Source organism: Candoia aspera, chromosome 5, assembly GCF_035149785.1.
Source record: "Candoia aspera isolate rCanAsp1 chromosome 5, rCanAsp1.hap2, whole genome shotgun sequence".
In the NCBI taxonomy this organism is placed as follows: Eukaryota; Metazoa; Chordata; class Lepidosauria; order Squamata; family Boidae; genus Candoia; species Candoia aspera.
In genome coordinates this window covers 40,659,669-40,684,245 of record NC_086157.1, presented here as the reverse complement: position 1 = coordinate 40,684,245, position 24,577 = coordinate 40,659,669, and the positions used below count along the sequence as shown (strand labels likewise).

Here is a 24,577-nt window from a genome sequence, read left to right as displayed (position 1 = left end):
TCTTGGATCATAGTTGTGATTTGTGATTCAAGAACACTGAAATTGGCATAAAAGTTATAATAAATATAAGTACAGCGTTTTGGAAAAGAAAGATCTATTTTCTCATTGATTTAGGACCAGGAGGTGTAAATAGTAATTTATAAGCAGTTGGTCAATTACCTGCTATAGATCCCTTTAATCAATACTTCAGCAAATATATGGCTTAGGTCAATATGCAAAGCCTTTCTGATGTAGGATTTTTAAACGCTTTGATTTAAGTGTTCACACATTTAAATATTTAAAGCTTTTTAAAGGTCAAATTATCAGGGATTATTATGTAAAGGACCTAATTTTTAATAGGTTCATGTGTTACATCCAACAACCAGATTATTTCTTTGTTGTTTACTGTGTCCTGTAAAATCTCCATAGTAGTGTTAATTTTTTTATTTTTTACAGATCTAGTGAAGTCTTGGCAGATGTAGCTGGGTATGCAATGCTGTAATGCAGGCAGAGGAACCTGTAGACTTTCAGATGTGGCTGAGCTACAGTACTCTTTTCAGGAGCTCCATATTGTGGTCAGTGGTAAGGAATAATGAGAGCTGTAATTCAGCAACATCCTTACCTGTACTATAAATTGAATATAACCTTTCCTAAGATTAACGTCAAGCATTACTAAGGTTTGCTCTATCAGCAAATGAATCTGAAGCTGAGTTGTATTGCCACAGTACAGCTTACTAGTTTTTGTTTCTTGTAGTGTTACTAAGTGATCCTCTGCAGAGCCTAGAAGGAGCGCTTTATTCATTTGTACCTTCAAGAAAGCCTTTCTTCAATATCAAATAACGTATGCTTCTAGGCACCATAGCAGACATACCACATTGAAGCAGCTGCCTTGCTAATTTATTCCATAAATTCTAAACAGATCTGTTGCATAGAAGCATCTGTGCCAATTGGTAGTAGTAGTATGTCAGAAGTGAGATGAAATTTATAGGCTTCTGTGCCAGTTCAATATCATGACATTTCATGTGACTCAAACATGGGATAGATTTTGCTTATTAGGGTTAAAATTATTGCTCTAGACATTTGTAGAGTGCTTCAGATATCTGTTCTCAGCAAGGGATGTGCTGCTTGACAGCTTGTGGAGTGGTGATTTTCATATTTGAGGATTCCCAGGCTGTGGAAGGATAAGACTTAGAAAGCCTTTTGAAATACCTAGACATTTAGGCCATCATCTCTTCTTTAGCTTAGCTCTGATTTGATGTTTTCCTTTTTTGAGGTACCACTGATGGTTAAAACATTCTCAATGCAAGCAGTTCTTGAATGCTTCCCATATCTATGCCCTTTGCCAGAAACGATTAACTACTTTATGTAGAAAACAGCATAGAAGAGTTTTAGGATATGACTCACAACACATGTGAGTGTATCAATTTATGTCACCAATGTAACAAACTTTGCCCTGGAATGTCCTCTTGCAAATAAGAGTTGATAAATACAGAAGCAAGGCACTCTACCTTAAATCAACCTGTAATCAGCCTGTTAAAGAAAACATGGATACAGTAAAGTTTCCTATGCCAAATAGTGCTTAGATAAGTAGAACCTTGTTACAGAGTTTTCTGAATGCTGTTTTAGCATTCAGATATAGCTGCTGGATCCCATTTTGGGGCATGGTTTCTATAACATGATCATGTTGCATTTATATATCATTTGCCATCTTATCTGGGCTGATCTTACATTTTTGCAGTTCTCAGCTGGTGCAATCTTAAGTAGTTAAGGATGCGAAACTACTACGTGATGAAATAGTTATGTTGATCGAGTTATTATAAAGGTGTAACTTTCTGGATCCTAAGTCCTTGCAACATCAAATTGAAACTTAAGCACAGTGTAATAGGTCAGTGCTGCATTTTGGATCTGAAGCAGCAACGATGCTTAGGAGCAGGAGTGGACATACATGGCTATTTCTCAGTGCCTCTTCAAAGAAGCTGCAGGTTTTCCAGGGCTTACATTGGTAACCACAGTCCCAGGAAAATACTCGTTTTTGTTCAGGAGCCCCTGACAGGGTGCTTCAAAGTGGGCATGAGCTCACAAGAGTGGGTGTGGGCTTGCTGTTAGAATCTCAAAAACTTATTTCCCTGGGGTCACACAGCAACTATGGAACCTCAGAGCTTCTAAAAGGAAGTGTTGACAGGTGCAGCCTGTATACCCATGGCTACTCTGGAGAACCATTGGGGTTTCAGATCTGAGGTGCAGCACATCCCTACTACAGTATTATAAGCTGCACTCTTCGGTTATCAAAGCTCATCTTTCTTGTGGTATAGTCCTGGACAGCCTTTGTGGTGGTGACTATGAAACTCCGTGCCTTTTAGGTTACTTGCAGGTCTTCAAGTGTTTTAATTTTACCAGTTGCTCAAATTTACCTTAAAGTTACTTAGTTTGTGCCGTTGTTTTCTTTTTTCTTTTTTAAATAAATTTTATTTAAAGTTTCACAAAGAACATAAAAAGTAACACTAATAAGGAGTCAAAGAAGCAAAGAAAAAAGAAAAGCAAAAGTTCAGAAAAATAATAAATAGAAGCATCTGATTTCCTTTGCAGCAAATACAAATACAATTACAAAATTATCTCTTACAATTACCAAAAAAAACCCCTCACTTTTTTCTATTCGGTTTTTTTCTAATCATCAAAATTACAAATCGTAAGTGTTTTTCTTCCTGTTTCAGGCCAAAAGTCTAAGGGGTTTCCAGTCAGCCATAAATGTAGATAATTCTTTTTTCTCTGATCAAAGGAGTCAATGTAGCCATCTCCACAGGTTCCATCATCTTCACCAACCAGTCCTCCGTTGTGGGTAGTGTCAAACCTTTCCATTTTTGACCGTAGTTTGTGCTGTTGTTTTCTGACTGGCTACTGACAGTTCTGCAGTACTGTTTTTGTTATCTTACATTATATTTTAAAGTTGTAAATATTTGGGATTTGGTATGGCAGCAGTACACTGTATAGTTTTTAATTTTGATGATGTTTACTTAGTAAAATCTACTTGGTTTAATGGAATTGACTTCCGAGAAAGTAAACTGAGATTGCCTTAACCTTGTGCAGTCAAATCGTGATTATGCCCAGTAATATAGGGAAAGAAACAAATGCGCAGATAAGTCTGCACATGTTAGAATATGTCTGACATGTGTTTATGTTAGGTTTCAACACCTATACATTAGAAAAAATAGAAATTGATAGCAGAAATGCAAATTTTGCAGTGTACAAGAGGGAGTTTAACTTTTAGAGTTGTACAGTCACAGTATTAAGGGCTAGTAGCATCTTTGTATAGCAGGTAAAAATGTGTAACTTTAAACTGTTCAGTAACCTATTTTCAGTCTAAAATTCCTACATATTGTCATTCGGGTTTTTCATACAACATTTTCTGAGTAAATCTAGTCTTTAAAATTCCAACTGTATTTGGAAATCCTGAAATTCCAACTGTAATTGGAAAAAAAAAAATAAAAGAGAAATTGTCAGAATACAAAAACGTATTTTTGAATTTTCTGAGCCTTTATATTTCTAGCTGATGATATGAAGTTTTTTAACGTGTGTTATTCCTGTCTTTCCACTTCTATTATGTAATTTTTTATCATATTACATTTTTAATGAACATTTTCAAGTGAACTTAATGTGAAATGTTTTCTTAAGATTTTAACTGAATAGAGTATCTCTTCACCAATGTCCAATTCGTAATAAATTGTGGGACCTGACTTTTGAGACACTCTGTATATCATTTTATGGAAGCACTTTGTCTATGCCTCTGAATTTTGCCTCAAAATAAATTAAAACTTTCATGTACAAACTTGACTATTTGTATCACAGGAAATAAATGCCAATTGTCAGTGACAGAAATTCTAAGATGAAAAAAGCCAAGAGAAAGTGGGATGAGTCCAAAATAATTTCTATAATAATGGTAATGCTTACTGAATTTTAGCTCTGCTCAAGCTTAGGAAGCAGATTTGATTTGATTTTGCTGTGTTAAACAGTGAACAGCTATAAGATATTCTGTTCATTCATTGTAGTTCTTACTCATATCTTAAAATGGGAATTGATTATAGCTACCTGGCTAGGAAGGGAATCAGATATCTGGATTTAAAGAGTCATTGTAACTTCCTAATCAGTTACAAAATGCTTAAACATTGAATTTTTAAGGAAATAGGTATAGGATTTTAGCTCTTTTCTTTAACGAAACACTTATTTCCTTATATTTACAATCTAATAGAAGCAATAAAAACAGAATATATTGATAGAAAATTAGAATATAAATAAATTAAAAGGAATCTGAAAGATGCAGATCAGTTGTTTGTACATTGACACTATTGATAAGATCTCCACCTCTGCTTTCATTTCCATCTCATTTAATTGTTTATTTCCTTCTGTTTCATCCCCTGCTGCATTTTGCCATGGTGTGTTTATATACTTGTAATTCAAGGTAACATTTAATGCATATGATGGCTTTGAGTACATGAAAGCTTATGCTGTAATAAAGTGTTAGTCTAAGGACCTGAAAGACTCATTGTTGCTTTTTGTGTTCTCAATTACAAAAAAGGAATTCTAGGTGGAGCCAAATGGTCATGGGCATTGCACACTTGAAATGCACAACTTTTTTCTCTCACAATAAGATAAGGCATAAATGTTTGTAGTGTTCAAATTTTAGTAGACCTTTTGCATTGAATGTTTCAGAGTTAGTCTTGGCTGTGAAGGGTGGTAATAATGTACACTGAAAACAGTATGCTGATCTAGATCATCCCTGGCAGATAAGAAATGAAGCCACAGAAGACAAGTCACTCCCTGATTATTAGCTGAAAATTGGGCCATGTGTTGGACTGGGCAGCATATCTCTTTCTCAAAACCTATTTCAAAGTTAGATGTGTGGATAGAATCCATGCATCAGGAATTTAGGAAATCAATTAACTTGTAAAAGCTTCTATGCCTACTCCCCAAAACTATTTTTAATAATAAAGAATCCATTTAATGATTCAGTAGGACTAGTAATAAATTGTTACAATGTGGAGTACCCCTATAAGATACTCCATGTTCTTCCTCAGCTGCTGCCTCTCCCAATTTTCAGACAGCATTTTATTTGTTGTGCGTGTTTGTGCCCATTTATGGTTGTATAAGCCGCTGTTTGGTTTTTGTTTTTTTGTTTTTTAAATTCTGTTGTAGATAGTACTTTTCTGATTGCTGGAACACAGGAAATCTGAACTACAATAAGATTGTAGTTGGATGATTCTGGGTGTTGGTCTAACATATCTGGAATACTCAAAGGTGAGAAAAGCTATCTTAAATAATGTTTAAGTTCTCAAAGAAATTGATATATTTTAAATTGAGATTCTATGGTTTCTCTCCAGAAACTTGCAAACTTCAGGGTTAGATAAGGTCAAAATAATCAAGCAATGGATTTGAGATATGCAGTGTCAAAACAGTTTAAGCCAAAATGCAAAGTTCTATTGCCTTTTGAGGAATATCCGGATAAACCTCTCTTGCAGCATACCTGTTGAATGTTCTTTCAAACCTGCTTTAATATTCAGCCTTTGGAATTCTTGTATGGTCGACACTGTACAATACAATATTTCAACCTCAGAGTACGCTCCTGCAGAGTAAAGGAGATTCAGACATGTCCTACTGAATTATGTTTTATGCTGATTCTCACTGAGGCTAATGCATACTTTATTAATCAGTTTCCCATGTCACATAGACAGCTTCTATATTGATTATTTACTTGCTGACGGGGACCAGAAAATGAGTGAGTGAGTTCGTTGCAATTTTTTCCCTTTTTTTTTTGCCACTAGAACACAGATCCTCCATGGGAATTGATTGCTAACAATGGCTAGAGTATAGATGTGGATATTTACTGTTTGTTAATGTAACAGTATTTATATTTGTATGTCACCTGATTTATTAGACTTTAGGTGGCTCACTAGCCTCTGTTCTGGTCTAAGACCACAATAAATGGATGTTTTTTATCTTTTAGTGAGCAAAATGGGCTTAATATTCAAAGGAAGGCTGTATGGTAATGGATCCCCTGATCTGTTCTAGTTCTGTTCAAAAAAACATTCAAAACATTTTGGCACAAATGGGATTTAAAGTTCCACATATGCAAATTCAAAGTGTAAAAAGAAATTCAGATGGTTTTCTTAATGCTAGAATAATTCAGGCTTATTTAAATGTTCTCTTGAAGCCACTTTAGAGAGAAGCTCTATGGTCTTTTGTTCATTTGTTTTTCTTGTATGTCAAAAGTACGGGCACTCTTGTACCTCCTTGTTCCTCAAGTCCTTCCTTTTTTTGTCCAGTGTAGTCCATTTTATCTGCTTTTTCAAGATAGAAAAGGCTGTTCTGCTCTCTTTCAACATTAAAAAGATCCCTCCCCAGCTATTTTTTTTTCAGTCTTGTTTCATCCTTCACTTCAAAGACTATTGTAGAATGCACCTGCTTCTTCAATGAGATCAAATGGTTTTTCCTCAAGTGTTTAGTACAATTCACAATTTTAAGGCAAATAGCTTGGATAACAAAACATGTGCCAGTGGGAATAATTTTTCTGAATGTAGTCTTATTTTTTTTAAAAAAAATTTATTATGGATATCTACTTTATTATATACAGTATTAGTTGATAGAAAAACTTTTTGAAGTAGCATATTTAATATTTTGTTTCAAGTATGCTAACATAATAAGAAATGCTTGAATTCCAGTGCTCAGTAGGATATAAATGTGGGATTATTTCTGTCCTTACAGTCATCCTGCTGAAAGTGGCAGTGCCTTTTCTATGTTATCTGGGCTTTTATGCTAAGCAGTTTATGGATAGAAAACCTGAAGGGAAGTTCAGGATTCTATGCTAGATTGGGAAATAAAAACCCCACCACCAATTCCTATTGTAAGAAAGGAATTGCAAATGATTTCCATATACGTAATCAACTGGACTAAATGGATTCTTCACTTTTTAAAAATTAAATTTTTCACCCAACTTGTATTACAACTCTAATAAATAAATATTATTAATGAATAAATTAATATTCATACCCCATTATGGTATTAGTATGAGGCAGACTAGTGAGGACTACTTATCTATTTGTGCTCACTCACTCTCTTTCTTAGGCAATAATCTCTTAAAACCTTGGATTAAGTATGCTTTCAAAATTTCCAGAATTTTAATCACTTAATTGATTAAATGTTTGCAGTTTTCTTTTCTATTATATGTTGGACATTGCCCAGAATCATTTGGGTAATTAAGATAGTTTATGAACTAAACAAATAAATAAAATAGATATCTGGGCAGCTTAAATTTTTGGAGTTATAACTCACATGCAGTTCTTACTCAGTTTGGACTCTAAAGGGATAAAAGTGATAGATTAGCAATGTCTTGAAAGTAAGTACTGGGACCAGCCCAGAAAAGGTAGCAAAACAGATGATTCAAAATAAAGAATCTATAACTTCTGCTCCCTGACTTAACCATTTAGTTATATATGACAACCACAAGTTTTATAACGTGCTCTGATTACCTTCAAGTAGCATTATATTATTGTGTAACTACAGGGAAAAAAAAAAACACCTTTCCTCAATCTTTTTCTGCTTGTCGGAACCCTCACAGACTACAATGTGTGTGCTCTATTTCCATGTCAGTAATTGGAGATAACCTCCATTGTGTATAGAATACCTTGATATAGCCAATATATTTCTAGTATTTCAATAACTCAGTTATTTTCAAATTAGTTTACCCACTAAACTTTTCTTTCTCCTTGAATATATATGAATGTATATACAGGTAGTCCTTGCTTAATGACCACTTGTTTAGTGATTGGAGTTATGATGGCACTGAAAAAAATGAAGACCAGTCCTCACACTTATGACCATCGCAGCATCCCTGCCACCACGTGATCAAAATTCAAGCACTTGGCAACCGGCATGTATTTACAACAGTTGCAGCATTCCAGGGTCACGTGATTGCCATTTGTGACCTCAGCCAGCTCCTGACAAGCTAAATCAATGGTGAACCATGTGATTCACTTAACAACCACATGGTTCGCTTAATGACCATGTGATTCACTTAATGGCCACAATGATTTGCTTAATGACTGCTGCAAAAAATGTAAAATCTGATGCGGTCATATGATGACTCGCTTGACCGCACTCCCTAATGGCCAATTTTCTGGTCCCTATTTATTGTTTATTTAGCGTATGGCATACAATGCCAGGGAGTCTACAATGTTTTTACACACAGTAAATGTTCTGGCACCGATAGTTGCTAGTTCCTTGTTGCACTGGTGCACCTCAAGAGGGTGAACTACCTTTTCACCAACTGGCCAGCGGCATTCCTAGGGAAGTTGGCTCATCTGGGGCTTTTTTTTTTCCTGGTCCCTATTGTTGTTAACTGAGGACTACCTGTAATCAATTTCAAATTATAATCCAATTTTTGTAATGAAAAAAGCATATTGAAAGAAGTAAATTTCAGTTAAGTTGTGTCTACGGTAATAGTTTTGTTGTTTTTCATGTAACTGATAAGAGCGTACTCTATCGAATTAGAAAGAACTGCCAAATAGTTGTAGGTTAACAGTATAGCTAACAGTGTAACAGTATATTTACCTATTTATCAAAGTTTAATATCACTGCATTCATGAAGGTTATTTATTAAATGGTTTTTAAATGTTTAACTACGTTTCTGATGGGAATGAATTACTTAAATAGATAGCCATTGTGCGTTAAAGGGCCTTAATATATAATTCCTTGTTTCATTTGTTTCCTAAACGTATCCTTTATAGCTTTATGCTGACAAAAGAGTGTGCAGAGTAAAATCTTTGCTCTTTAGTAAGTCATTGTGAAATGTATGAATTTGAGAAAGAAAGCTTATATTAGTTCTTAAGAAAGTATGTGATAAAGAACATTGGCATAAGTTATGGAAGACTTTATGCAACTAGAGAGTGGAAGGTTGCTGAATGTGATGAATATGATATATGATGGAAGTAAAGCATGCATGAAAATAAATGGAATGTTTAGTGAATGATTCAGTATTGAGCAGGGAATAATATAAGTAATTTCTTCTTGGTTGTTTAATCAATTTAAAAATAAATACATAGGGAATGCTTTTAGTGATACCAAAAATATGTTGCGGAGATGTGAATGTATGTACTTTATATATAGACAATGCTATATTGTTGGCTGAAAACCTGACACAAAAATTGAAATAGAAAAGTGAATAATAAGTGGTCCGTTGCAAGGAATAACGTTTTTGTTTAAAGGAACAAATTGACTGTCTAAGAGACTGATTCTGCTTATGAAAGTGAGAGTCCATACATATGAGGAGCTAATATATGAAGGAACGGAGAATGAATGGAGTGGAAGGTGAAGGCAAAGGCCAAGAAATTGTGGTTGAGGGAGTTGATGACTTACTTAAAAGGGGGGAATTGAGAAGGGTAAAAGCAACTCAGCAAACCTGTTGACACATATTATGGCTCAGATTCTAACAGAATGGAGTAAGTATATCACTGTTCAGTTGTAGATAAAAGTACTCCAAATTATCATCTAATCCATCTGTTGACTATCATAAGCCAGCTATACACCAAACACCTGAATGAGGAATTGGTCAGGTGACTCTTACAAAATAATTATATGGTGAAGGAACAGGCCAAAATCTAATCTAGTCCTCCAACATTCACTGAAACCCATTGTGTATCCATGTGGTAAACTCTAAATAGTTGATGAGACAAACAGGCTGCCTTTCTTGATCAGCATCTTTTCATGTTCACTATGAAGATGCATGGAAACATCACACAAGTCTAATCTCTCTTCCCAATATCCTTCAAAAGGGAACATTTATGACCCTGGCTCCAACTTCATTCAACTTCTGAATTAATTCTTTGGTAAACTATCATGAAAGGAATGCCACCCACCTATGCTGGCCAATGAATTAGTCTGCTTCTCAGTGCTACTATCCTTTCCACTTCCCTAGTGGGCAAGAGGTGATCCATTTGGGGTCTTGCATTTGTGCTACAGTGAATTTAAACTTACCATTAACTTAAACTTAAAACTTAAGGTATTCTCAGGATGTTTCTTTTCCACTTTTGGAAATTGACAACATTAGCATTACATAAACATTTAAATATTTAAGAATTCTATTGCAAGTCTCCATATCCTGGTCTGAATAATTGAGATCGTTATCCCTGCAACGTCAGTGTGTGTCAAGCACTATCCTTCACTTCACTTCCCATAACAGTGGTAGGCACATCATGGCTGAAGTTACAATCTTCACAGCTAAGGTAATGAGTTATCTGCTCTATGATGCACAGGTCTGCAGCTATTGCAGTGTAGCCCTTCAAGAAGCTTTCTGATCAAATCTTCTAAGGTCCCTATTCCATGTGTCCAGACATGTCATTAATTCTTTATTGTATTAAGCCTAGAAACAGGTTCATGTTCACTAAAGCCTGCATCTGGCTATGCTGAATGAAATACAGGGTCCAAAGCCACCCAAGATTATAGTATGTAACCTTCCCATTTCAAAAATTGAGAAAAGAGCTACTTCTGTCTTTTTGGGTGCTATCACTGTGCCCCCTATGGTCCTTGGTGCCATAATAAAGTGCAGCTCTATTAAGATGTTACCCAGTCTTGTTTTAAAGGATCAGAGTTGCAGAGAAACTTAAAGAACTAAAATTGGATTGAGTCCAAATGCTTTTCATTAGCTAATTGGGCCATATTATCCATGCTCTGGTAACTCTCAAGCAGGCCTGCAACTAGGGTCTGTGTCACCCGGGGCAAACATGGATTCCATGCCCATTTTGGCACACACCCCCCGTGCTCATTTTGGTGCCCCCCCCAGCACGGCACCTAGAGCACATGCTCCGCTTGCCCCCGCCTAGTTGCAGCCCTGCTCTTGAGCTCATGGTTCACAGGTGTGGCTTTATGGACTGGTCAGCACGTGTGAAGGGTGTCTGTTTCAAATGAGCCTGCTGTGTAGTTGCCTTCTGGGAAAAAAAGCAGGCAACTAAAAAGTACTTATCTGCTGGCTATACTGTCTGCTTTTCAAACTAAGTGACCAATACGTATTCTAATGTACCACTTCAATTTAGCTCCTGCTTTCATGGTTTTATTTGATGTGTTACTTATATTAGGAGAACTAAGTTGAACCGTATATTATGGTATATTATTCTATTCTTATTTGCGGCTGCAACAGTCTTTGTGCAATTTATTAAAATGTGTTATAGAAACATGAAAAAAAATAACCATTTTGATGAGATTGATCTTTTAAAAATATGTACTTTATGTAGCATTACAATCATAAGAAAAATGTAAACTGCCCTGGGAAACAGTTACAACTACAAGGACCGTTGTAATTAACATATGAAATGTTAGTCAGTGATACTTCTGTTTTGATGTGTAATTTTTTGTTGCAAAATCATTCTTAACCATACTTTTTTTCTCTTTTTGTGCAGTTTTTCCTCTTCAAAACGGTAATGTTGCCATAGTAACGGGAGGAATTAAAGGAATTGGTTACAGTACTGTGAAGGATTTGGCAAGACTTGGAATGCACGTTTTAATAGGTATTACTGTTGTGTTAATATCTGTTAATTGTATGTTTTTGTTCTGTTTATTAAATCCCTCCAGAGATATCTGGACAGCATTTTAAATCTTGTAATTACCCTCAGAAGAAGATTGCTTTGTAAGGTAGAGGCTTGAAGAAGAATATTTAACATAATTAGGAAAACACTAACTTATGGCTATTGAACAGGTTTAAACAGGTTGCAATTGGGAGAAGAATGTAAATACTGCATGTACAAAAGAATGGTTTTGTACAGCTTGTTTTGCTAGTGCAATGTTCTTCTATTAGATAAGCAATGAAAAAATAATTGCTTGGAAAATAGGAGTTTTTCTGGTCATTGAGCTGTTACACTTTTACTAATAGACTGGCTTCATTTTTTAAAAAAATCAAAACAACATATAATTTGCATTCCACAAGCACTTGTGAAAGTACCAAAAAAATTGTAAAATGAACACCGTTGTTAAAATAGCATGTATTGGAAGAAAGGTTCCAATAGTGTGTGTGTGCACATGTATTTAAAAATATGTTTTAAAAGCCACTATAGTCATATTCATCCAAGGCTAGAAAAGGAAGCAAAATCCCTATAATGGAGTGACATCTTTATTAGGGCCAATCAAATAAACCCAGAAGTGTGTGTGAGTTCTCCAGAATTCTTCATCAAACAAGACAATATCCTGTAAATAGATACATAAGACGGTTTAAAGAGATACTAAGTATGACCACGCAATTCAGCTGAATTCACTTTCCTTAGTACCAAATCAGAGTTGTTCTATGGCTTTGTTTATGAAAGGATTTATATTTTATTGTTTCTACTCTAAGATGCCATGTGTTTAGCCATAGATTGGTTATAGACTGGGATCTCATGATTATTTGAGTTTTCAAAGGTAGGGGAAGCTGTGGCTTTCTTTGCTTCTTCAGACTGGATTTAATGAGATCCCCAAAGCAGTTAAACTCTCTCTACTGAGTTCCCTGCTTCCATTTTGAAACTACTTAAAACATCCAGCCTAATGTTTGTGAACTTCTTCCTTCCCTGACTCCTTTTTTCATCTCTCATATGAGAGTAAGGTCTGGAGACCTCAAAATTACATGCATACTTAATGTGTTAATTTGATTATCTAGTTACCGTTTATATGGATTTTGAATAAACTACCAAAAAGTGTTCAGAAAATATTTAGACTTTGAAATATTTTCCTTCTGTAATAGATTTATCATTAGTTATTCAAAGTTTTCTGGATAGCAACACATTAGATTTATATCCACATTTACTTTTTTCAAACATAGTGTAACTTGTTCTTCTCAAAATCTTTATAGTCTCATCCAGTGCTCTTTGAACTATTTTCTGACAGTGCAACTTTTTTTTTAATCTTGAAAGGTTTTGTTCATGATTTAATTGTGGCATAAAATCCCCTAAAGTTTAGAATTTCACCTGTTGGAAAAAGAAAGGCCTGGTGATTCATGGAGGATTTATTAATATGTGCTGTTTTGATTCGTAGTTGTTATATGCTTTTTCTTTACCGTGGGAGGGCTTAGTGATTAATTCCTGTCTAATATTAGGCACTTTATACAAATATGGAAATTAAGGACAGGATTAAAAATTATGACAAAGAGAATAGTATCTTTCTGGCTAATTGTATTCTTAGAAGCTAATCGTGATTTTTTTTTTTTTACAAATTTGATAAATACAATTGTCTGTATTTTGATAGTTTAGTCAAGAATTAAGATCTTAAGCATTAGAATTAAAGTTTTAACTGTTAAAATGCTTATTGAAATGTTATTTGTTTCCATCTTTCTCTGAATTTTTTAGTTTTTTAAGACATTTATTTTGAAAGAAAAGGTTGGTCTGAATAAAACTTCTCTTTTTAGTGCATAACAAGCTGTATTATCTGATAGACAATAAATTGCATTATGTATCTTCTAAAGCTTTTGTATTTAGGCCTATAGTTCAGCATGTAAAATGCTTTTTTAATAATCTTTCCCTAGTGACGTATCATAGTCAGATTAGGAAAAAAATGACATTTCACCTGCCCAAGATATATTATGTGACTATGATTAAATACTATTGTGAAGAGTATGTGTTAGAAAAAATTACTCAAACATTCCCTCTGTTGTATAAATAGAATGGGTATATTCATACTAGAAAGTTTCCATCTTAGATCTTAACACTTTGCTGTATAATTTTATTTATTTGTTTGTTTTATTGGCCAAGTACAATTTATCAGCCCAATAGAACTGCTTATGTTCTGTCAGTAGAAGTTGCTCAAAGAAACAAAGAGATGGAATTTTAATAACGAAGTGCTTATTTAATCATCAACTAGAGGGTAAAAAGGTATTCTGTGTGAAATATTTGTGGTTTTATACAGCTAAGATTAAATAAAACAGGCTGGTGATTGCTAATCCGTTTTGTAACTCTTCAAATAAAAAAAAAAGATTATTTCCTGCGAAATTTATCCTATGGCTGACTTGAAGATATAATAATTTGCATTTTTGTCAAAAAAATGTCCATCAAAATGGGTGGTACATTTATTTTTCTGTTACTGGATTGCAAAAGGATTATACACTGATACAATACAAAGCTTTCTATGAATCAGGTTTTCCAAACCTATTTCAAGCTTATTTTCAAGGTGGTGCCATTGTTAATTTTAACAATACTTCTCAATATTGAAGATGAAAATGTATAGAGCGATTAAAAGAGAGAAGAAAATTGAATGAATTCAAGTCAAACTGTGTTAGTAAATGACCACTCATTTTTTCATTCCTTCTCTTCAGAACATAACTTGACAGATACTTGATCTGTAACCATGTTTATGAGCTGCATATAGTAATTTGGTTCTGCTATAGAAAGATATTGCTAAATTAGTACCAAAAACTAGTGCACTTTGGAAGAGATTTTAGTAATTTAGTTTAAACTATGCTCATATGAAAATAAGTGCACAGGAATTTTTGACAATCAGTAATAATTGTTAAGCCAGTTTGGTTCAGCATCAGGCTAGAAACCAGGAGACACTGAGTTCTAGTCCCGCCTTAGGCACAAAGCCAGCTGGTGACCCTGGGCCAGTCCCTCTCTCTCAGCCCTAGGAAGGAGAGAATGGCAAAGCACTTCTGAAAAACCTTGCCAAGAAAACTGCAGGGACTTGTCCAGGCAGTCTGCAAGAATTGGACACGATTGAATGGATTAAAAAATAAAAATCGTTAATGCACAATATGTGGTCTGATTGAAAGGAATGTTAAGAGATGCTTGAGACTAAATACACTAACTCTATTTTGTTTCCTTTTTGTTTCCATTTTCTGTTCTATACCACTATTTCTTCAATTTCTCATACTTCCACTGGTTTTTTCTTAATTTTTTTTCCTTATTTTTAACTTACACATTATGAAAATAAAAATAATTTATGACATAAATACACTCACTCTATAGCAGCTGAAAAGGAGAAAGATCTGATAAAAATCTTTCATTGATGTTCCTCCCTTTCGTGTACCCACTGCTCTGTTTGAATATTAATTTCTTCTTTTACTTAGACTGAAAAAGCGAAAAAAAATGATTTCATGCCATGACTCTCTTAAAGAAAATCAATGGATATATCCATTTTACTGGAGGACTTGTTTGATCTTCATCTGCTGATTATGATCAAACAGGTTGCCTGTGCTGTATAACAAACAAACAAATTGACAGTTAAAAAAAAGCGCTATATTTCTGTTTTTTTCATTTGCAGTACAAATAGAAATTTACCTGTAAACAGATGTAATTGAAAAGCTGATCTAATACATAAGGATCAAAGAGATACTTCTTAAGTATATGTGACAAAAGAGGAACTATAATTATGGGAGGCTAGCAAAATGGAAACAAGGATTCTTGCAAATTGTTTGGATAAGATCAGAGTCATGGCTGAGTCTATGCTGCATGTGACAAAATACTTTTTATATAACATTGGGGGCCTTGCACAAGTATTCTGATTAATGTATATTTGGATAGAAAGAAAGCTATGCTTGTATTCTGTCCTGATAGGTACCCTGTATCCTGGGCAATGATTTTAACTTAGAATCAAAAATTTACAGGGATAAAGACTAGCCACAAAATGAAACTAATTGGAAGAAAAATTAGGATCGATCAAGACCAGTGTTTCTCAAGTATGGTCCGAGGACCTCTGAGGATCCCCCAAGGATCCTCTCTTAATTGTGGAATCAAAATTATTTGCTAGCCTATGTTGAAAAATTATATACTAAAAGCCCGTCAAACAGTTGTGAGAAGCAGTAGCAGCAGTGGTGGAGGAAAGACAGAGCATTGCCTGGACTTACAGTATCTGAGCAGCGGAGGCGGATTGGCGATCTGGCTGCAGATGGTGACACCTCGGCATCAGGAGCGTGAAATGGCATGGCAGGCTGGTGATGGAGCTTGGCAGGGCTGTGGATTGGCTGCTTTTGGTGCAGCTGACTGGCAGTGTTTGGTGGTTTCCTGAATGTGTAGCAGCATGGTGAGGGAGAAGTCAAGTGGACCACGGCTTGTTTTCCATCCTCCATTTCATGGTCCACTCTGGAAATAGGATGGCAGTTGGCTGGGCTGTCTGTCTGCAGTGAGGTGGCTGTGCTGTGGCCCTGGGAGTAGAAGTCCTGCTGACTGGAGGACTCAGATGTCCAGGTGGATGGCAGCAATGGGAGCAGGAGTGGGTGGTGGTGCTGTGGGAGAACCAGCCTGTGTCCTATGGCTGCCAACTGGCCAGCCACATGGTCCAGCAGCCATGTTGGTAGCTCTTCCCTCTTTGTGTAACTTAGGACTTGGATGGGCTGTTTTGATTTGACTGTGGTGGCTAGTGGCCTGAAGGGAACACCTGGACTAGTAAGGATATTGTGGATTTTCGCCTGATTTGTTGGAGTTGGGCCAACAAAATGAAATGTGTCAACATTTGGAAGATATACAGATCTCAGTGAATCAATGTTTTGTGAATGCTGGACCATCAGAAAGGCTGAGAAAATATTTGATGCCTTTGAATTGTAGTGCAGTAAAGAATTGTTGAGAATACCTTGGAACATAAGAAATCATTGGCACAGTACTGAGATCAAGTTTGGTATCAATACTAGAAGAAGTAAAAGCAGATTGCTCTCTGGAAGAACTAATAATGAAACTGGAGCTTAAATATTTTGGACGCATAACGTGGAGTCAGGGGAAGGAGTTACAGGGGAAGGAGCTGGCAAAATGGTGTCCATCAGATCATAGAGTCAGAAGGGACTGAACAACAGTTATAGTCAACTAATTCTCATGTATCTTCATCCATTTTATCAAATTATGCTGTTTAGTAAATTTGCTTTTAATCATTTAGCACAATTTATTTTATAGTTTTTATAGCCTGCCAAATCAAAAGACTCTGGGTGGGTTACAACACATTAAAGATGTGAAAACAACAATAATGGAACATAATAAATCAAACCTCTTCCCCACTGCTTCCCATAGACACCAATTATATTTAATTAGGGTTGAAAGCTCTTATTTAGTGCTAAAAATGAAATTGAATGCTCAGAATATATGCTTGCTTTCATATGATATCCTTTAATGCTAGCACTACTTTATGAACAATATATCATAAACTTAATGACTCTTTGTTTCCTTTAGTAGAGCTTTGAAAGCTTTTATAAATCTTATTTTGAATGCTTTTGTTTGTTTATATGACTTTTGATCAAGAGATGCAATATTTGTCTCACAATTCTTCCTCTGCGAGGACTGGAACTGGGAAGGAAAGATCCTGGGAACAGAAAGGCCACCTGCCATCAAAAGCCCAGTCCGAGAAAAGGATAGCAAGCTGTCTGTTACAACAAAAGGGCAGAACAAGAATGTCTGTCTGTCTGTCACACAAGCTGCCCTGACTCCCAGATTTTTCCTGGTTATCACCTTTAAACCCTAAATGACAAAGGGCCAGGTTATCTGCTGGACTGCCTCTCCTTAAGGGTATCTGCCCACTCCACCAAGTTGGGTAGAGTGGCCACACTCCAGGTCCCTTGCCTTAAATGCTGCCATCTAGTGGGACCTAGGAAGTATGCCTTTTCTAAAGCATGTGGAAAGCTCTTCCCTCAGGGATCTGGCAGGTCCCTGCCATTTTAGCCTTCTGGAAGGCCATAAAGAACTGGCTCTTCCCCGAGCTCCTGGGATAGGTGAGATGGGAGCCTGGGGTTGGTTTTGTTGGAGGCATCCAAGGAGGATGGCTAAAGCACTGGGTTTTTGTTTTTAACCTTTTCTTGGTTTTACTGTCGTTACGAGCTGTCCAAAGTTGTGTTCTAAGATGGGCAGCCATATAAATATTTTAAATAAATAAACATCCATTCTATTTTCTACCTCCCTGCACAATTCTTAGATTCTGTAGATGCTGATCTTTGTCATTATTAGGCATATTTTGTATTGCACTAAACCTTACTTAACCTGGCTCTGACCCTGATGTCCCCTAAGTATGCTGTTGCCTGCATGTAAGCCTGGCACATTTTTTGTTTGGACAGGAAATTTATTGCAAGGTAAATGTGTTGAAATATATAAAGCATTATTTGGAAATTCCGACCACAGCAGAATAATTCTGATTAATATATATTCAATTTTAGTCTCCTTTGGTCAATGGTAATATATGTTTTTATTTACATGATAAAATATATTTTTTATTTATAAAATTTATAAATGATATATAACCATTTTATTTAAATGGCTTTATAAAGGTGGGACGTGGTGGCGCTGCGGGTTAAACCGCTGAGCTGTCGATCGGAAGGTCGGCGGTTCGAAACCGCGCGGCGGGGTGAGCTCCCGTTGCTCGTCCCAGCTTCTGCTCACCTAGCAGTTCGAAAACATGCAAATGTGAGTAGATCAATAGGTACCGCTTCGGCGGGAAGGTAACGGCGTTCCGAGTCGTCATGCTGGCCACATGACCCGGAAGTGTCTATGACAACGCCGGCTCCAAGGCTTAGAAACGGAGATGAGCACCGCCCCCTAGAGTCGGATTCGACTGGACTTTACGTCAAGGGAAACCTTTACCTTTACCTTTATAAAGGTGGAGAGAATGGGTATCTGAAGAAATGAATGGGTTTCCATTTATTAAATTGCAAAACAATTCATGCATCTTTATTTCTCCACTTCTCAACTTAAAAGTAGGACAGACAATAAAGGTGTTTTTGAACTTCATTTATACAGCTGTAATCGAAATTATTCAACCCCCATTGCAAATCAAGTTGATTGTCAGAATGTACAGACTTTCAGCTGTTTGCAATGAACAAATCAAACAAAAGCAATTGAAATAGCTCAACACAATGAATGCTTCAAGTGGTGTCCCCAAAGTCAACTGAAAATGCAACTTATAATGACTTCTCCAGTCTCAAAATTATTCAACCCCTTCATGGCAAGCATCTTCAGTACTTAGTAGAGCACCCTTTTGCTATTATGACCTGCTGCAAATGAGATGCATAGCCAGATACCAGCTTCTGGCAGTGTTCCTGAGGACACTTAGCCCATTCCTCATGAGCAATGGGGTTGCTTGGGTTTACATGCTCTACTGCCTTTTTCAAATCCCACCAGAGATTTTCTATGGGCTTCAAGTCAGGTGACTGTGATGGCCACTGTAAAATCTTCCAGAACTTCTGCATCCAAGCCTTAGTGGAATTTGAGGTATGCTTGGGATCATTGTCCTGTTGGAAGGTCCAATGACACCCAAGCTTCAGCTTCCTTACAGAAGGCATGACATTTTCTCCTAGGATTTCCTGATACTTCAATGAATCCATCTTGCCATCCACACGCTGCAGGTTTCCAATGCCAGAGGGTGCAAAGCAGCCCCAGAGCATCACCAAGCCACCACCATGCTTAACTGTAGGTAGAGTGTTCTTTTCAGCGTATGCTTCATTCTTCTTCCTCCAGATATACCGCTGATCCATCGGGCCAAAAAGTTCCAGTTTTGTTTCATCACTCCACAAAACAGGATCCCAAAACTTCTGTGACTTATTTATATGATTTTGAGCATATTGGAGCCGACTTTTCTTGTGCTTTTGGGTCAGTAGTGGTGTACGTCTTGGAGTTCTAGCATGGAAACCTTCTGTGTTTAGTTCATGTCTTACTGTGCTCACTGAAACCTCAGTGCCTCATGCCACCAAGTCTTGCTGCAGGTCTTTTGCAGTCACTCGAGGGTTTCTCTCCATCTGCCTTCTCAGAAATCTGGTTGCAGCCATTGACAGCTTCCTTTTTCTACCCCGTCCAGGTAGTGTAACCACTGTTCCTTTAACTTTGAACTTGCGAACTATGCTTCCAAAGGTGTCTCTAGGAACATTCAGTGCCTTCGCTATCTTTTTGTATCCTGTTCCTTGTTTGTGAAGGGTGATGATCTCTTCTCTTACCTTTTTGGACCATTCTTTTGACTTAGCCATACTGTATTTCTAACATGCAGTCAAACGTGACACTCAACAAACCCCTAGCCACTTCAGGTATTTCATGTGTTCCAGCTCAAGCACACCTGGTGCAGCTAATAAACCCCTTGATTAGTTGCATCAGGTGTACTTGAGACAACACCTGTTTTGCATACTGTATGTGTGCTGTTGTGACACATTATAGTGGGGGGTTGAATAATTTTGAGACTGGAGAAGTCATTATAAGTTGCATTTTCAGTTGACTTTGGGGACACCACTTGAAGCACTCATTGTGTTGAGCTATTTCAATTGCTTTTGTTTGATTTGTTCATTGCAAACAGCTGAAAGTCTGTACATTGTGACAATCAACCTGATTTGCAGTGGGGGTTGAATAATTTCGATTACAACTGTAAAATAGTGCTTTAAATGTGCTTTCTATTCTTCATTCTAACACTTATGTCTTTATGGTAACTATCACATTTATGTTTTTAGGCAACTTGCAAATGAGGGACAAACTGGCAGATTAATTGAAGATGAAAAATTATACCCTGAATGTGTATTACTTTATTGTTCTTCATATCTTCAAAGAATGTTTTTGTTGTTAGATTTTTTCTTTCTACTTTACCTTATAAATGGTGTTGGTTAAGCAGAGTTCTGTTTTGAAATAATGATTTTTTTTCCTCAATATGAATCTTTGCACTTTTGAAAAATGTTGAACTTGAAATATACAATTTTTCCTCCCAGATTTCAATTTCCCAGGGAAATGTTCCACTTTTATTACTATGTTCTTTGTAAAAAAAATTTCTGCTGATCTTGAAAATGAATATAGAAGTTGAGCAGGTATTTGAATTTAAGTTGACTGTGTTGTGTGTATTTGTACTAACATACATTTAGATACCTTAATTTTAAAGCAAATAATACAATACTTACTTACACCTAGGTCCACCTATGCTGTGTAACACATTGGGCTATGATTGCTCTCCAACAACTTTGATCAAATCTCATTGAATTATATCTGTTGTTTCCATAGTGGTGCAATTTTTTACAAGGTCAGGTTGTTATCCTGACACCCAACCTTCTTCCTTTCTTTTCCAGGCTTACAGTAGAACCAACAATAGCAGAATTACACTTTAATACAGTGCATTTATCTATAATTTCCCTTGAAAGGGGTTCACAGGTTGAATTGATGTACAAAAATGTCATTCAAGACTCTATGTACTCATTTTTGTTCCATTATTTTGATGCTTGGCATAATTGTTTTACATTTTTTCCCATCTTCTTATGTCTTCATTGAAACTCACATAGGACTGAGTTAATATTTCAACTCACATAGGACTGAGTTAATATTTCAACTCATATATTTGTGTCATGAATATGTTTACCGCTATAGGATCTCAGTGATCTGATTGTTGTTATTGTTAGTTGCCATCATGTTGTTTTCTACTCATGGTGACCCTGTGTATAACAGAATGCTGTTTGGTCTTGCACTGTATGCCTGACCGTTCCAATGTTTGCATCCATTGTTGCGGTAATTGTATCAATCCATTGCATTGAAGGTCTTCCTCTTTTCCACTGGCCCTTGACTTTACCAAACATGATGTCCTTTTCAAGCGATTGGTCTTTCCTGACAATGTGCCCAAAGTATGAGAGTCTAAGCTTAATTATCTTCACCTATAGGGAACATTCTGGTTGTATTTCTTCTAAAACTGATTTGTTTGTTCTTCTGGCAGTCCATGGTATTTTCAATAATCTTTGCCAACACCACAGTTCAAATGGATCAATTCTTCTATCTTCCTTTTTTAATGTCCAACTTTCACAGGCATATTGAGAAGACCATGGCATGAGTCAGATGCATCTTTGTTTTTAAACTGACATCTTTACTTCTGAAAACTTTAGATAGGTCTTTGATGGCAGATTTTCCCAGTGTGATTCGTCATTTGATTTCTTGATTACTACTTCCCTTGACATTGTTTGTTGATCCGAGTAGACTGAAATTGTTGACGACTTCAATTTCTTCTCCATTTATTGTGACATTGTTTATTGGTTCATTTGTGAGTATCTTCATCTTCTTCACATTCAGGTGTAGTCCGTATTGGTGATTATAATCTTTGATCTTCATCAGCAAGTACTTCAAGTCTTCTTCACTTCCAGCAAGCAAAGTTGTAACATCTGCATATCTCAGGTTGTTAATGGGTCTTCCACCAATTCTGATATCCCGTTCTTCGTACATTCCTGCTTCTCAAATTATTTGTTCAGCGTGCACATTGAATAAGTAGGGTGAAAGTGTACAACCTTGCCGTACACCTTTTCCAATTTTGAACCACTTGGTATCACCTTTTTCTGTTCTAACAACTGCCTCTTGATCCGTGTACAGGTTCTGCATGAGTACAATTAAGTGCTCTGGAATTCCCATTCTTTGTAATATTAACCATTACTTGTTATGGTCCACACAGTCAAATGCCTTTGCATAATCAGTGAAACAGAGGTAAACATCTTTCCGGTATTCTTTAAATTCAGCCAAGATCCATCTGACATCAGCAGTGATACCTCTCGTACCATGTCCTCTTCTAAATCCAGCTTGGACTTCTGGTAGTTCTCTGTCAATGTAATGCTGCAAACGTTGTTGAATTCTTTTCAGCAAAATTTTTCTAGCATGTGAAATTAATCAGTGATCTGATTAGATACTGTATTTTCAAGCAAATAATAAAAAGGCAAAGAAGACTAAGGACATTTTCAGTATGAAAAAACTACATATATCTTTACTGTACATACTATACTATACTTTACTACATACTATATTTACTGTAAAAAAAACCCTACTGTTTCACTGCTTGCCATCAGTTCTGTTTTATTTTTCTAAACTTTTAATACAAAGTAATATTTGTTGTATTTTATGTTATGTTTGCAGATTTAACATACTGCCAGTTATTCTCTGTCTTTTATTTTGATTTTTATAACAGCTGGAAATGATGAAGAGAAAGGCCAAGAATCTGTGATGAAAATAAAAGAAGAAATTCTGAATGCAAAAGGTAATTTATATAGGTTTTCCTACTATATTGTAAGTATTACATATTTCTCAATTCATTTTCTTTTTTTTAGCTCATTTATTTTTTCCTTTTTAAAAAGGAAATATTTTTAAAAGGATATTTATTACAAACACACATTGCTGAAAAACTGCTTACCCTTTCTTTGCAACATGATAATATTTCTAAAGGCTTTGTCCTTCCATTTTTATTTTCAAAAGAAAACTTTACTGCTAAAGAATTTGGCAGTAAAAGTTGCCAATGTTGGATTAAATGATACCAATAGTCTAAAGCAAAGTAAAGCTTTACACATTTGTAACACTAAACAGTATAACATGGATGTACATCACTTATGAAATGGGATTTCATGTTCATTTTTTCTTACATAGTTCATTAACATGTAGCAATCTGACAAGGCTTAGCCTGTACGTCTCTGGCTATAATGAAGAAAGAAAACCCATATTTGTGGCTATATACCAAACTTACTATTAGGCTTATTAAATTCCTTATAATGTATCCTCACTTGAGAGTGTTTAATTAAAAAACTAACACCACAACATTAATCGTGGTGGTGCTAGCTTTTTGACAGTATGACTGAATATGCCGTAAATACATTACAACAATTAAAGCTGCTATCATTCCTCACCATTGACTTGGTGAGTACAGGATGGGAATTGTAGTTCAATGGCATTCAGAAGTTCTTCAATCCCTTCAAGCCCAATATAATGCAGAGGATATTTGACTGCCTTCCTTTAGATTGGCTGAATCAAAATGATAAAAAGATGGATGCTGAGGTAGAGCATGGCTAGAAACTTAGAGCAACAGTGTATTTTGATACCATTGATCATGGTTTCCTTTTGGATCGGCTCAGGGAGTTGGGGGTGGGTGGTGTGGTTTTGCCCTGGTTCACTCCTTCTGCCAGGGCCTGTCCCAATTGTTGTTGATAGGGAGCAAGAGATCCGGCCCCCGGCTCTTCCTTTGTGGGGTACTGCAGGGTTTGGTACTCTCTCCACTCCTCTTTAACATCTACATGAAACCGCTGGGTGAAATAATCCGCCACCATGGGATGAGGTATCATCAATATGCAGATGATATCCAACTATACAACTCCATCCCGGGTGATGTAAGTGATACTGTGACCACCCTCTCTTGGTGCCTGAAGGTTGTAGGGGTCTGGATGGGGAACAACAGGCTTCAGCTGAACCCTGGTAAGATGGAGTAGCTGTGGGTTGGGGGCTGCTGTATCCAGGAACTTATCATCTCTAGTTCTGGTTGGCGTTGCACTGCCCCAGACAGACCCAGTGCAGAATGTGGGGTTCCATCTGGACTCACAACTCCTGCTCAAAGAGCAGGTGGCAGTCATGGCCAGGATGTCCTCTGCTCAACTTTGTGTTGTATGCCAGTTACGTCCTTTCCTGGATCGAGAGGCCCTCCGGTCAATCACTCATGCCCTGGTCATATCCCACATAGACTACTGCAATGCGCTCTACATGGAGTTACCCTTGAAGAGTATCCGGAACCTACAGCTGGTTCAGAATGCGGCTGCACGGGCAATATTGAGTGCCCCAAAGACATTGTGTGTAACACCTTTGCTGCAAGAGCTGAATTAGGTGCCAGTTTGCTTCTGGGTCCAATACAAGGTGTTGGTTATCACCTTTAAAGCCCTACATGGCAT

The 24,577-nt window shown here is 36.5% G+C and overlaps 1 protein-coding gene across 1 annotated transcript in view; it reads left to right on the top strand.

Annotated features, from left to right (window-relative positions):
* Positions 1-24,577, top strand: part of ZBED1 (zinc finger BED-type containing 1) — a 124,605-nt gene that overhangs the window by 6,859 nt on the left and 93,169 nt on the right. Inside the window, exons 2-3 of the mRNA XM_063305044.1 lie at positions 11,418-11,525; positions 22,840-22,908. Coding sequence (XP_063161114.1) covers positions 11,418-11,525; positions 22,840-22,908 — 177 coding nt within the window. The remainder of the gene's footprint in view (positions 1-11,417; positions 11,526-22,839; positions 22,909-24,577) is intronic.